General features: G+C 40.1%; 1 protein-coding gene across 8 annotated transcripts in view; it reads left to right on the top strand.

The window, feature by feature from the left end:
- Nucleotides 1-13404, top strand: part of ANK2 (ankyrin 2) — a 512604-nt gene that overhangs the window by 428422 nt on the left and 70778 nt on the right. For all 8 annotated transcript variants that reach the window (XM_030190840.1, XM_030190841.1, XM_030190837.1 and 5 more), the window contains one exon: nt 10703-10777. In XM_030190840.1, the coding sequence (XP_030046700.1) occupies nt 10703-10777 (75 nt within the window). The remainder of the gene's footprint in view (nt 1-10702; nt 10778-13404) is intronic.

Raw genomic sequence — 13404 nt, 5'->3', positions numbered from 1 at the left:
GGCATTTGGGGCTGCAGTTCTGAATTCTGGCTTTCTGGAGATCAAATATTGTACTGTAATACTTTATCCAGTGATGCTTAAATTTATCCAGTGTTGCTTAAATAAAATAGTGACTTTTACACAAAACTGTTACTGTTGAAAACTCCAGAATGCAAATCCATTTTCTATTTTCACAGAATGGTCCTATTATTTTATTCTTTTAAACATTTTAACTTTGTTAGGCATATCAATATGATGGATCTGGCAGAGATTGGCTAAATCGCTTCCTACTAATAAAAGATGGACTGTTGGCTCTATCAGTAGCTTTTGTTTAAAGGGTAATTGTCATTAACACTTAAGTATGGTATATTTAAGAATCAACTTCTGTCTATTATCAAAAGCATAGCTGAAAGGAATATCAATGTATCCATCCATCAGACTAAATATATTTTCCATTTTTTAATATTTTATGCTGCATGAATATGTAAGTAGGTTATATAAATGGATTTTGCTCATTTTTGTACCATGAATGTCTGATGCACATCCACAATATAATTAGTAGAACAGATGCCAGAATATAATAGCAAAACATTGTCATTTTGAAGGGTCAACAGTGTGTAGATACCTTTTCATTGGATTAAACACATACCAGAATAGTTTTCGAGAGTCATCGTGTCTTCATCAGGTCAGTTAAGAAACAGTCCAGGTACACTAGGTTTAAATAGTGCAAATTTCTTTAGTTCTTAGGCTGCCTGCTTATGGTATTACAACTCAGTAAAAGGAAAATGGAGAGGGGGAGTTGATGAGACAGTGGTACTTTACAGTTGAGAGTCTAAATCTGATCATGGGTGAGAGACAGTGTTCCTATTTCATCTTTTTATGTTTACATCAAAGTGTTTGATCATCCTAATTTTATATATTTCCTGTTGTTGTGTTTCTGTTAAGTAACCTGATTGTGAGGTCATTCAAGGAGGAAGGGAGAGCTTTTGAATTTAGCTTATCCCTTTTCAATAGTAGCTTAATGCAAGTCACATGTTGTTATGTTATTTTATGTTATATGGGTCTTTTATTCCGCAAATACAATTACTGGTTAATGCGGATCACAAGACATCTGGAAAACAAACCAGGAGCTACAAATTGATCATACTAGATTGTGAATATTGAATCACACATATTCCTTAAATAAATAAGTTTTGCGGGCTCGACAGGAACAGGAAGCATTTCCTTGTCCCTGAGAATACGACTTTTACTGTAAATTTAATAAGAAAAGTCTACAAAAACTGTGTGCCAATGGCTGAGAATACATCTTTTACTGCAAATTTAATGACAAAGGTCTGCCCGTTGATGCAGTAAGTTAATCGTATGCAAATTCAAAGTGTGCAGAACTGTGTACTAATCAGGGTAAGCCTACCAGATGAATGCATGCAAGGATTTGTGGCGAGGGCAGCTAATACTGTGTATGTGTCGGAGCAAAACAAGAGTGTCAGCACATATCTGTGCATGTGCTGGAATGTTTTTCTGCAGATAAATATCAGTCTCACAAAAATTTTATGATGTCGATATGTGTGACCAAAATTCCAGTACATGTGTGGATACAATTTCATTTCTGCTCAGACCTGCACACAGAACTGTCACTTCCCATTCTGTCTTAAAAGTTGCAGGTACTGTTATGCTCATAGCATTAAATCTTCTCAGCTAGCCTTTCTACGCCTGCTCATACCTGGCATTCAGTTTCTGGCGTTGTGCATGCCTTAAACTCTTCTGTGCACTTCTCTGCATTGTGACCAAGTAACTAATAGTTCAGTTTAGTTTATTCAGATTTGCTTTACCGCCTTTGCTAACTGGCAGATCAAATTGGTTTACAGTTTAAAAAAAAACAGAAAACATTTAGAGAAAAAGAACTACAAAATTTTCATAGGAAAGTGTAGTTCCAGTTTTGCAGCACTAGGTTAGGCCAAGAATGAGTAGCAAGGAGAGCAAGATGAAGGGAATAGAATAGAGAAAGAAGGTATGGAAGAGGGAAGAGAAAAAAGGAGAGGAAAGAAAAGAAGAAGAGAGTAGAATAGCCTCATTACCATTCATTTCAATATGTTGTGTGCCAGTTTCATACATGCAAGTTCATGCAGCGTCATCTTCTGCAGCAGTGTTCTTAAAAAGAAAAGATTCATTATGATTTAATATCAACAACCATCATTTGCAGTTATGACTGTATATATTATTGTGAACTATGGTGCAGCCGTTGTTTTCAAGGGAAAGTGAGGAATTGCAGTAATTCTTTCTCTTTCTACTTCCAATTCTGCTATGATTATAATCACTTTTTATTCTTAACAGTTGTACGAATATGAAACAGATATGAAATGACCATTTATTAATGGAATCAAGTCACAATCAACTTACGAAGAATGAAACATGCTGGGGTTTACTAAGGTGCTAGTGCAGCTGGCTCTGCGCTAGTGCTGACACAGCCCATTCACTTTGAATGGGCTGTGTCGACAGTGCCACGCAGATACCACTAATGTGGCTTAGTAAACACACCCCTTAGATTGGTAATTTCATCTAGTGAAATACCTTAGCTGGATACCTTCTAGTGTGCTGACAGTTATGATTTCTTGTCCCAGGCTATTTCAGGAATTCAAAACAAATGTTAAACCAGAATTACACCTAGCATAGAGAGTATAATCAGATATATCGTTTATTAAGAATTCACTATACCTCCTGTAGTGTTTACAGAATAAAATCAGAAAGGAATGTCATTATCAGATAGGATGGAGAAAGCAAATGAAAAAGAATAGAGATTATAGTTTAATACTTTCAGGAGTAAAAAGAAACCAGGTAGATGAATCAAATGGGCAGATCTGAACCAGCAAGGTCAACTGCGGCCTGTTAATAAATAAATGAGCCTTGAGACTAGCCTTACAATTTGTATAAGATAGTTCAGCTCGTAGTGGAAATGGCAGTGAATTCCATAAAGTTGGGGCTAAAAAGGAAAATGCTGAATGATGCTTTGAGACCGAGTGAGAGACATAAGTACATAAGTACATAAGTACATAAGTAATGCCATACTGGGAAAAGACCAAGGGTCCATCGAGCCCAGCATCCTGTCCACGACAGCGGCCAATCCAGGCCAAGGGCACCTGGCAAGCTTCCCAAACGTACAAACATTCTATACATGTTATTCCTGGAATTTTGGATTTTTCCCAGTCCGTTTAGTAGCGGTTTATGGACTTGTCCTTTAGGAAACCGTCCAACCCCTTTTTAAACTCTGCTAAGCTAACCGCCTTCACCACTTTCTCCGGCAACGAATTCCAGAGTTTAATTACACGTTGGGTGAAGAAATATTTTCTCCAATTTGTTTTAAATTTACTACACTGTAGTTTCATCGCATGCCCCCTAGTCCTAGTATTTTTGGAAAGCGTGAACAGACGCTTCATATCCACCTGTTCCACTCCACTCATTATTTTATATACCTCTATCATGTCTCCCCTCAGCCGTCTCTTCTCCAAGCTGTATAGCCCTAGCCTCCTTAGTCTTTCTTCATAGGGAAGTCGTCCCATCCCCGCTATCATTTTAGTCGCCCTTCGCTGCACCTTTTCCAATTCTACTATATCTTTCTTGAGATGCGGCGACCAGAATTGAACACAATACTCAAGGTGCGGTCGCACCATGGAGCGATACAACGGCATTATAACATCCTCACACCTGTTTTCCATACCTTTCCTAATAATACCCAACATTCTATTTGCTTTCTTAGCCGCAGCAGCACACTGAGCAGAAGGTTTCAGTGTGTTATCGACGACGACACCCAGATCCCTTTCTTGGTCCGTAACTCCTAACGTGGAACCTTGCATGACGTAGCTATAATTCGGGTTCTTTTTTCCCACATGCATCACCTTGCACTTGCTCACATTAAACGTCATCTGCCATTTAGCCGCCCAGTCTCCCAGTCTCGTAAGGTCCTCTTGTAATTTTTCACAATCCTGTCGCGATTTAACGACTTTGAATAACTTTGTGTCATCAGCAAATTTAATTACCTCGCTAGTTACTCCCATCTCTAAATCATTTATAAATATATTAAAAAGCAGCGGTCCTAGCACAGACCCCTGAGGAACCCCACTAACTACCCTTCTCCATTGTGAATACTGCCCATTTAACCCCACTCTCTGTTTCCTATCCTTCAACCAGTTTTTAATCCACAATAGGACATTTCCTCCTATCCCATGACCCTCCAATTTCCTCTGTAGCCTTTCATGAGGTACCTTGTCAAACGCCTTTTGAAAATCCAGATACACAATATCAACCGACTCCCCTTTGTCCACATGTTTGTTCACTCCTTCAAAGAATTGAAGTAAATTGGTCAGGCAAGATTTCCCCACACAAAAGCCATGCTGACTTGGTCTCAGTAATCCATGTCCTCGGATGTGCTCTGTAATTTTGTTTTTAATAATAGCCTCTACCATTTTCCCAGGCACCGACGTCAGACTCACCGGTCTATAATTTCCCGGATCTCCCCTGGAGCCTTTTTTAAAAATGGGCGTTACATTGGCCACCCTCCAATCTTCCGGTACCACGCTCGATTTTAAGGATAAGTTGCATATCACTAGCAGTAGCTCCGCAAGCTCGTTTTTCAGTTCTATCAGTACTCTAGGATGAATACCATCTGGTCCAGGAGATTTGCTACTCTTCAGTTTGCCGAACTGCCCCATTACGTCCTCCAGGTTTACCGTGAAGTCAGTAAGTTTCTCCGACTCGTCCGCTTGAAATACCATTTCCGACACCGGTATCCCACCCAAATCTTCCTCGGTGAAGACCGAAGCAAAGAATTCATTCAGTCTCTCCGCTACGTCTTTGTCTTCCTTGATCGCCCCTTTTACCCCTCGGTCATCCAGCGGCCCAACCGATTCTTTTGCCGGCTTCCTGCTTTTAATATACCGAAAAAAATCTTTACTATGTTTTTTTGCCTCTAATGCTATCTTTTTTTCATACTCCCTCTTGGCCTTCTTAATCTGCGCCTTGCATTTGCTTTGACACTCCTTATGCTGTTTCTTGTTATTTTCAGACGGTTCCTTCTTCCATTTTCTGAAGGCGTTTCTTTTAGCCCTAATAGCTTCCTTCACCTCACTTTTCAACCAGGCCGGGTGTCTTTTGGACTTCCGTCTTTCTTTTCTAATTTGCGGAATATGTATGGCCTGGGCCTCCAGGATGGTATTTTTGAACAGCATCCACGCCTGATGTACAGTTTTTACTCTCTCAGTTGCCCCCCTAAGTTTTTTTTTTACCGTTCTTCTCATTTTATCATAGTCTCCTTTTTTAAAGTTAAACGCTAACGTATTTGACTTTCTGTGTACAGTTACTTCAAGGTCGATGTCAAAACTGATCATATTATGGTCACTGTTATCAAGCGGCCCCAGTACCATAACGTCCCTCACCAGATCATGCGCTCCACTAAGGACCAAGTCTAGAATTTTTCCTTCTCTCGTCGGCTCCTGCACCAGTTGCTCCATAAAGCTGTCCTTGATCTCATCAAGGAATTGTATCTCTGTAGCGTGTCCCGATGTTACATTTACCCAGTCTATATTTGGATAATTGAAGTCACCCATTATTATCACATTGCCCATTTTGTTCGTGTCTCTGATTTCTTTTATCATTTCTGTGTCTACCTGCTCATCCTGACGAGGCGGACGGTAGTACACTCCTATCACCATTTTTTTCCCTTTTATACATGGAATTTCAACCCACAGTGATTCAAAGGTGTGATTTGTGTCCTGCTGAATTTGTAATCTATCTGAGTCAAGGCTCTCGTTAATATACAATGCTACCCCTCCACCAGTCCGGTCCACCCTATCATTACGATATACTTTGTACCCCGGTATGACAGTGTCCCACTGGTTATCCTCCTTCCACCAGGTCTCAGTAATGCCTATTATATCCAATTTTTCATTTAGTGCAATATATTCCAACTCTCCCATCTTATTTCTTAGACTCCTAGCATTTGCATATAGACATTTCAGAGTATGTTTGTTGTTCTTATTTGCATGATGCTTAGTACCTGACACTATTGATTTGACATCTTTTGCCTGATCTTTAGTTGTATTTAAGGGCACCTGGCCTACCACGGTCTGTTGTGCAACCTCACTATCCAGAAACCCTATCTTCCCTGTTTGTGAGGTATCTTTGCAAGATACCTTTTCTCGAACCATGCGCTTTTGAGCGACTGTCGGCCTTCCCCCCATTTCTAGTTTAAAAGCTGCTCTATCTCCTTTTTAAATGCCGACGCCAGCAGCCTGGTCCCACCCTGGTTAAGGTGGAGCCCATCCTTTCGGAATAGGCTCCCCCTTCCCCAGAATGTTGCCCAGTTCCTAACAAATCTAAAACCCTCCTCCCTGCACCATCGTCTCATCCACGCATTGAGACTCTGGAGCTCTGCCTGTCTCTTGGGCCCTGCACGTGGAACAGGTAGCATTTCAGAAAATGCTACCCTAGAGGATCTGGATTTGAGCTTTCTACCTAAGAGCCTAAATTTGGCTTCCAGAACCTCTCTCCCACATTTTCCTATGTCATTGGTACCCACATGTACCAAGACAGCAGACTCCTCCCCAGCACTATCTAAAATCCTATCTAGGTGATGCGTGAGGTCAGCCACCTTCGCACCAGGCAGGCAAGTCTCCAGGCGATCCTCACGTCCACCAGCCACCCAGCTATCTATATGCCTAATGATCGAATCACCAACTACAACAGCTGTCCTAACCTTTCCCTCCCGGGCAGCACTTGGAGACATATCCTCAGTGCGAGAGGATAGTACATCCCCTGGTGGGCAGGTCCTGGCTACAGGAGTACTTCCTACTTCACCAGGGTGATGCTCTCCTTCTAGGAGACCTCCCTCCTCCAAGGTAGCACAAGGGCTACTAGACTGGAGGTGGGACCTCTCTACAACATCCCTGTAGGTCTCCTCTATGTACCTCTCTGTCTCCCTCAGCTCCACCAAGTCTGCTACTCTAGCCTCAAGAGAACGGACATGTTCTCTGAGAGCTAGGAGCTCTTTGCATCGGGCGCAAACATATGACATCTCACCAACTGGGAGATAATCATACATGTGACACTCAATGCAAAAGACTGGATAGCACCCCTCTCGCTGCTGGACTGCTGACTCCATCTTAGTGTTTTTGAGTTTTCCAATATTTTAAAACTTGCTACAGTATTAAGGATATTAGCCTAATATAAAAGTGTCTTTTACTTTATATAGTGTATTGTATGATTTATTTAGTATTTCCTTCTTAGATGGAAGAGATATCAAAAGTTCAGTGGAAGAATGCAAGGAGAATAGGGGTTACTAGGGATGTCAAATAGAGTGGGAAACCAGCATGGAGTACTTTAAGCACAAGATCAAGGATCTTGAATTGAAAACGAAACTGAACAAGGAGCCAGTTATGTTGGTAGAGGAAGGGTATAAATATTAATGAACTATCTGGGGAGAACAGCAAAAATGTTACTGCAATAATCCACACTGGATGTGACAGTAGCTTGAAGAATGGTTTGTTTGCCATGTTTATTCAGAAAACTTAGGGCCATGTTAACTAAGGTGCGCTAATGTCTTTAGTGCATGCTAAATGCTAGAGACACCCATAGGAGTATATGGGTGTCATTAGCATTTAGTGCACACTAAAAACGCTAACGAGCCCTTAGTGCTGCTTAGTAAACACGGCCTTAAGTGTAGATTTATATTGATGAAGATCTAAATTGACTGTGAATGCATTCTTTTAATGTCTTGATTCACTAGACTGCATCACATAAATCCGCATTTTGCATAGGTCTTTGAATTCAGAATTGAGATGTCCAAGTTGGGACATGCTCAGCCCCACTGGTGTTTTACTATAGGCTCTGCTGAATGCAGAACATTTTGAAAATATGTACAGTGCTGGCAAATGTGCATATATTTGTCAGCACATTCTCTAAGAGCAACACTTTTACCAAATTGCACATAGGAAAAGAGAACAGGATCACCAAGTAGCTTCTAAATATAAGCAGCAGCACTTCTACATAAAAACCCTGGGACTTGTATGTGTGCAGCCCCATTTTAGATAGTACATAGAAATCAGAATTGATACATCCAGGTCATCTTTTTCTAAAATACATGCAGGATTGCACGTGCAGCAGGAGCAGCCATTTTACAAACATACACATTGAAAACCTGGATGGAGGAAACAAAATTTGCACATGGATGTGGCAACATTTACACATGCAAGGTGGTATTCCACAATCTACACATGTAAATGTCAGCAACTTTTTTTAAATTCAGGTACAGTATGAATTTTCCTGTCCCCCAGGAGGCTTACACTTTAAAGTGTGTACCTGAGCCAGTAAACAGTTAAGTGACTTTACTATGACCTTAAGGATCCACAGTAGGGGGTTCTTTTTCTAAGATGCACTGAAAAATGGCCTGTGCTGGTGTAGATGTATGTATTGGATGCACGCAGGTCCATTTTTCAGCGCACCTGTAAAAAAGGCCTTTTTGTTTTGGCCGAAAATGGATGTGCGGCAAAATAAAAACTGGCGTGCGTCCATTTTGGGCCTGAGACCTTACCACCACCCACTGACTTAGTGGCAAGGTCTCACGTGTTAACCGGGTGGTAATTGTCAGCGCGCGTACACTGCCAATTACTACCTGGTTAGCGCCGCGCACCAGAAACTTTCTGGCACGCGTACTGGATGCGCATAAAAATGAAATTACCACCCAAGCCATGCGGTAGCTAGGAGGTAATTCTGAATTGGTGCGCATTGAGCGCACATAGCTGCCTACTTAGCTTAGTAAAAGGACCCCTAGGATTTGAACCAGGCTCTCAGATTCTCAACCCCACTAGTCAAACCATGAGGCTACTGTTCCACTTATATGTACATACCAACCATTTTACAAACCTATATGTGTACATGCAACTAATTAACACCAGAAGCCTCAATCATTATTTATTTTTAAATTGGAGTGGAAAATAAGCATTAGGACATAAGAGGATGTACTCCCTCAATCCTAAGCCCTTTTTACAAACCTACATGTGCATGGGAGCAGCTGTAAATCCAGAGGTTGATACAGAGAGGCACATGTACATTCCCTGTCAGAAATAGGGAGTAAACATTTAGATTTTAGTTCTACCCAACCCTGCCCAAATCGCACCCCTTTGCAATCTACAAATAAATATACACGTGTAAATGCTGGTTTTTCAAAATCTGCTTTTATACATGTGTGTGATATACACGTGTGAATGCAGGTATTTGCACATGTAAATCATGACTAGGGTTTTTAAAATATGGGACATAGTTGGCCGGTTGAAACGAAACTCTACATTGAATGGAAACTGCAAAATATTTTTAACTTTTGAGGCAAAAATACTGTCCCAACTGAAACGGGGCCAAAACACTTTTTTTTTAACATATGCCTGCCTCGCTGCTGGTGCAAAAGGTGAAAGGGAAATTTGTTCACATATATGTGTATTCCCATTGTAAAATGGATAATACATGTAGACATTTTTGTCCACACCTCACCGTCTTGAAACCTCTGTGTCTCAACTATATCCATGTATAAACAGCAGCATTCTGAAATCGCCATTTAAACATGTAGCTAATGTAGATATGCAAATGCCTCTATTTTACACATGGGGATGCTTTTAAAATGCCTTTTATAGTGGTGGTGATTAACACTTGTCATTTAATGATCTTTCTATAGGTGGAAAGGTTTCAAAAAGCTATTGATTCCGAAATAAAAGAATACTATTGATGGATGTGTCCATGAAACTTTCCCTTTAAAAAAAAGTGATCATTCTTCTAGTATAGACTTAATCGTGAATATTTTCTCAGAATACCATTACAGCTCATAAAAGAACAATCTGTCATCCCACAGGAAATGACAATGAGCTTGCACAAAAGCAAAATATGTGTAACACTGGAAAAATGAAATTCAGATCCTGCAGCCCCATAATGATCAGGTTAAGGCTTTCCTTCCCCTTCTTATATGTTACAGTGGTGACTTGTGTTACCTCTATCACTCTGCAAAGATAACACAAGTAGGCAGATCCAAAACTGTCACTATTCTTTCCAAGATCTGTAATAGAAATTATGACTTTTGTTTCATAGTGTGCTCGTGAAGCAGCTACTGTAACGCTCTGTAAAAAATGTATAAAGCAGAGGGTTTTTTAAGCATGGTCTCTTACTTTTCCCATGCCTCTTCTAAATTCTTGATCCATATAACTCAGCCTTATGTGTGCTTAAAGCAGAGAAAGGTTTCTATTGAAATCCTCCTTTAAATGTTTATATATTGAGGTAAATCCAAATATGCATAATATATATCTATATATATAGCATTGCAGTTGGCATGCATGTTTGTAATTTCTAACACCTGAGGTAAGCTAAGTAAAAATATCTTTAAAACTGTAATAATGACATACCCACAGCATTTGTGGTGCCACAGCTGAATTTCACCTCAGTTGAAGGTTGATTGCAGAGGTATGGGAACAGCTGGTTTTCCTTTCTGAATCCAAATGTATTATTCCTTTTTTTAATTTTGTTTTCCTGGCTTTAGAATTGTCTTGATGCAGAACTTGGCTAATGAAAAGCTCTGTGGTAGCTAATTTTTCTGCTGTGTGATGGCTTTACATGCAGGGCTTGGCACTTTTCTCAACTTTTTTTTTTTGTATGTGTTGTAGATGATCTTTGGCTGTTTTGTTTTGACCACATTTAGATCCACAGGAAGACCAAGAAAGGACGGAGGAGAGGTTAGCTCACATTGCAGATCATCTTGGCTTCAGCTGGACAGGTATAATACAGACAAGCTACGTTTCTGGAAAACAAAATGTGATGTCCTTTCTCTATGTGAAAATGTTTAGAATCTTGAGTTGTTAGGGTCCAGTGAAATGTAGTGGGCTTGTTTTTAGAAAGTGAGAAAGGATTGACTAAGCAGAAGTCCTGGTTCTCAGCAGATCTCATCTAACTGACAGTGCTTTTGTTCACATCTGGATTGAAGGTGAAGGGAAACATTCATTTTAATGTTCATGCCCATGCAAAATTATAAATAAGTATCTTTTATCATGATCTACCTTTAGAATGCTCTATTGTAAATTCATTTATTCAAAACTATAATACTACAGCTGGATTTCTCAATTGTAAGTTTCCTGTTTCTCTCTATGCTGGTAATTTTAAATTCCTTTATTATACTGGTATATTTTCTTCCTGCTGTTCATGAGGCAGGTGCTTAAACAACTCTATTCTTCAGGAATGCTTTCCTCAGTTTACTAGTGTCCCCCATGTCATGTAGTTTTCTGTTTCATGTAACATAGTTATGGAGACTAAGAAGTAAAACATACATTGGCAATTGGAGTGGGAGGACTCATGCTATAGGCCATTACATAGTGCCAGGTTAAATTTAAAAAAAAATACTATAGCAGCACTTGCCCTCATGACCTTCACCCCAATCCAGTCTCCCCCAAGTAGCTAACCCCCGATTCCTCCCCCAAAGAGCATACACCATGATCCCTCTGATCTGATGCCCCCCCCCCCCCCAAGAACATTTCTCCTAATTCCATCCACCCTTCAGAGGTCCCTTCAGAACTTACCCAGGGGTTTCTCTAGTGGTCTAGTGGTCTGAGACAGGAGTGGTCACCCCCTGTTCTCATTCTGGCACCACCCTGGGTTCAAAATTGCAGCAATAACTCCTTGTGATATTCTCATGGTAGTATCATGGCAAACTGATTCATACTTGTTATTTAGAAAATCTTTAAAAACGTTTTTTTTTCCATTCAAAATTTATAATGTTTTATGATGTCATTCTCTTACTGCATTGGTTCAAGTTGCATGTAAGCTGCTTCTGAATGCAGAAGTTTATTGTTGTAATCTACTTTTCAATTCATGTTAAAGGTGGAATAGAAGTAAATAAATACAATACAATACAATACAATACAATACAATCCTGCAAAGATCAGATTGGGGCATATGCTCTTTGGAGGGATAGGAGGATGCTTTTTTGGTGGTGATCAGGAGTGTGCTCTTTGAGGAGGTTATCAGATTGGGAGGTATGCTCTTTGGGGGAATCAGATTAGGGTATACTCTTTGGGATGGAGGATCAGGGTGGGGAAATCAGATTAGGAGGAAAGGTTGGGGGAATGTTTATATAGGCACAGGACATGCTGACAGACTTCCAGTACCATGGCTACATGTAATGCCATCTCTTGAAGTAGTAATAAGTGCAGCCATGCTATAGGCAGTCATGACAGCTAGCAGATAACAGGAACCCATGCTATCTGACAAAGGTGACCATGCCTGTGCTTTATCCCTTCATGTTCACTAACTACCTTTACCTACATTAAGCTTCTGGCATGGGACTTACCATGCTGGCCTGTGTTTATACACAGTAGCCATTACGTAGGTCTGAGCTAATGCTTACTGAACAGTAAATCCTCACTAGCCACTTAACACAGCTTAGTAAAAGGGCCACTAACTTTCATCTTAAGGGTGCCATTGTATCTTCTTTATCAATTTAGCTGCTTTTCTTTGTACTTTTTCTAATTCCTTTTTATGTTATTTCAAAAGTGGCAACCAGAACTGTACACAGTGCTGAAACTAAGCCCTGTTATTACTCTGTGCACACCATGGAGTAATACCAGGGCTTAATTTGCAGATAAAAAGGAAGTGGAACTGTGGAAGTGAAGTTTTGGTGGGCCAGGAGCAGGAGCAACAGGAGAAGAGGGGAGCAACTGTTTTCTGCTTTGCTCCATGCTCACAACAAACTACCCCCCTCTTCCCTTCAGGCTGCTTGGAAGGGTCAGATCCCTTCTCATTGTTTCTGCTCCCTCCAGGGTATAGTCAATAGAGTGGATACCCTGGAGGGAGTAAAAACAATGAGAAGGGCTCTCCAAACATTAGAAGAATGGTAGAGTGTCTGGCAATTAAAATTTAATAATACCAAACGTAATTCTGGGTATTCTATAAGAAACGGTTTCAAATTACAAAATTGGTGAATATAACAGAAACCTTCATGAAACTTTTAAACAAAAATTATTTCTCTCGTTACTCATATTATATATATAATTACTTTTTGTGCAGAATCCAATAAAATATATAGGTATTTATTTGTTGTGCTCAGTTTTTTGGTGTATTGCTGTGGACTGAAAATCCAAGCTTAGCAGGGACACCACCCTTACATCATAGCACATCCTACCTCCATCCTAATAATGCTGTTCAATAGATGGGCAAAGTCCAAGAAAAATATTAAGACTTGATGTTCAAAAAAATTGAATAACAGCTACTTAGCTTAAGCAGAGATGTACAGAATCAAAGATCTTCTTCCTGCCAAGTTCTTGTCCACTGCAATACTTTTTTTCAAAAGAATCCTTCCGTGCAAAGTTTAAGAACAAAGAAAACACAGTCCAGCAATTCTAGTTCCCAAGA

The sequence above is a fragment of the Microcaecilia unicolor genome, chromosome 2 (assembly GCF_901765095.1).
Source record: "Microcaecilia unicolor chromosome 2, aMicUni1.1, whole genome shotgun sequence".
NCBI lineage: Eukaryota > Metazoa > Chordata > Amphibia > Gymnophiona > Siphonopidae > Microcaecilia > Microcaecilia unicolor.
The sequence above is the reverse complement of the archived record's forward strand: the minus strand, read 5'-3'. Positions and strand labels throughout refer to the sequence as shown.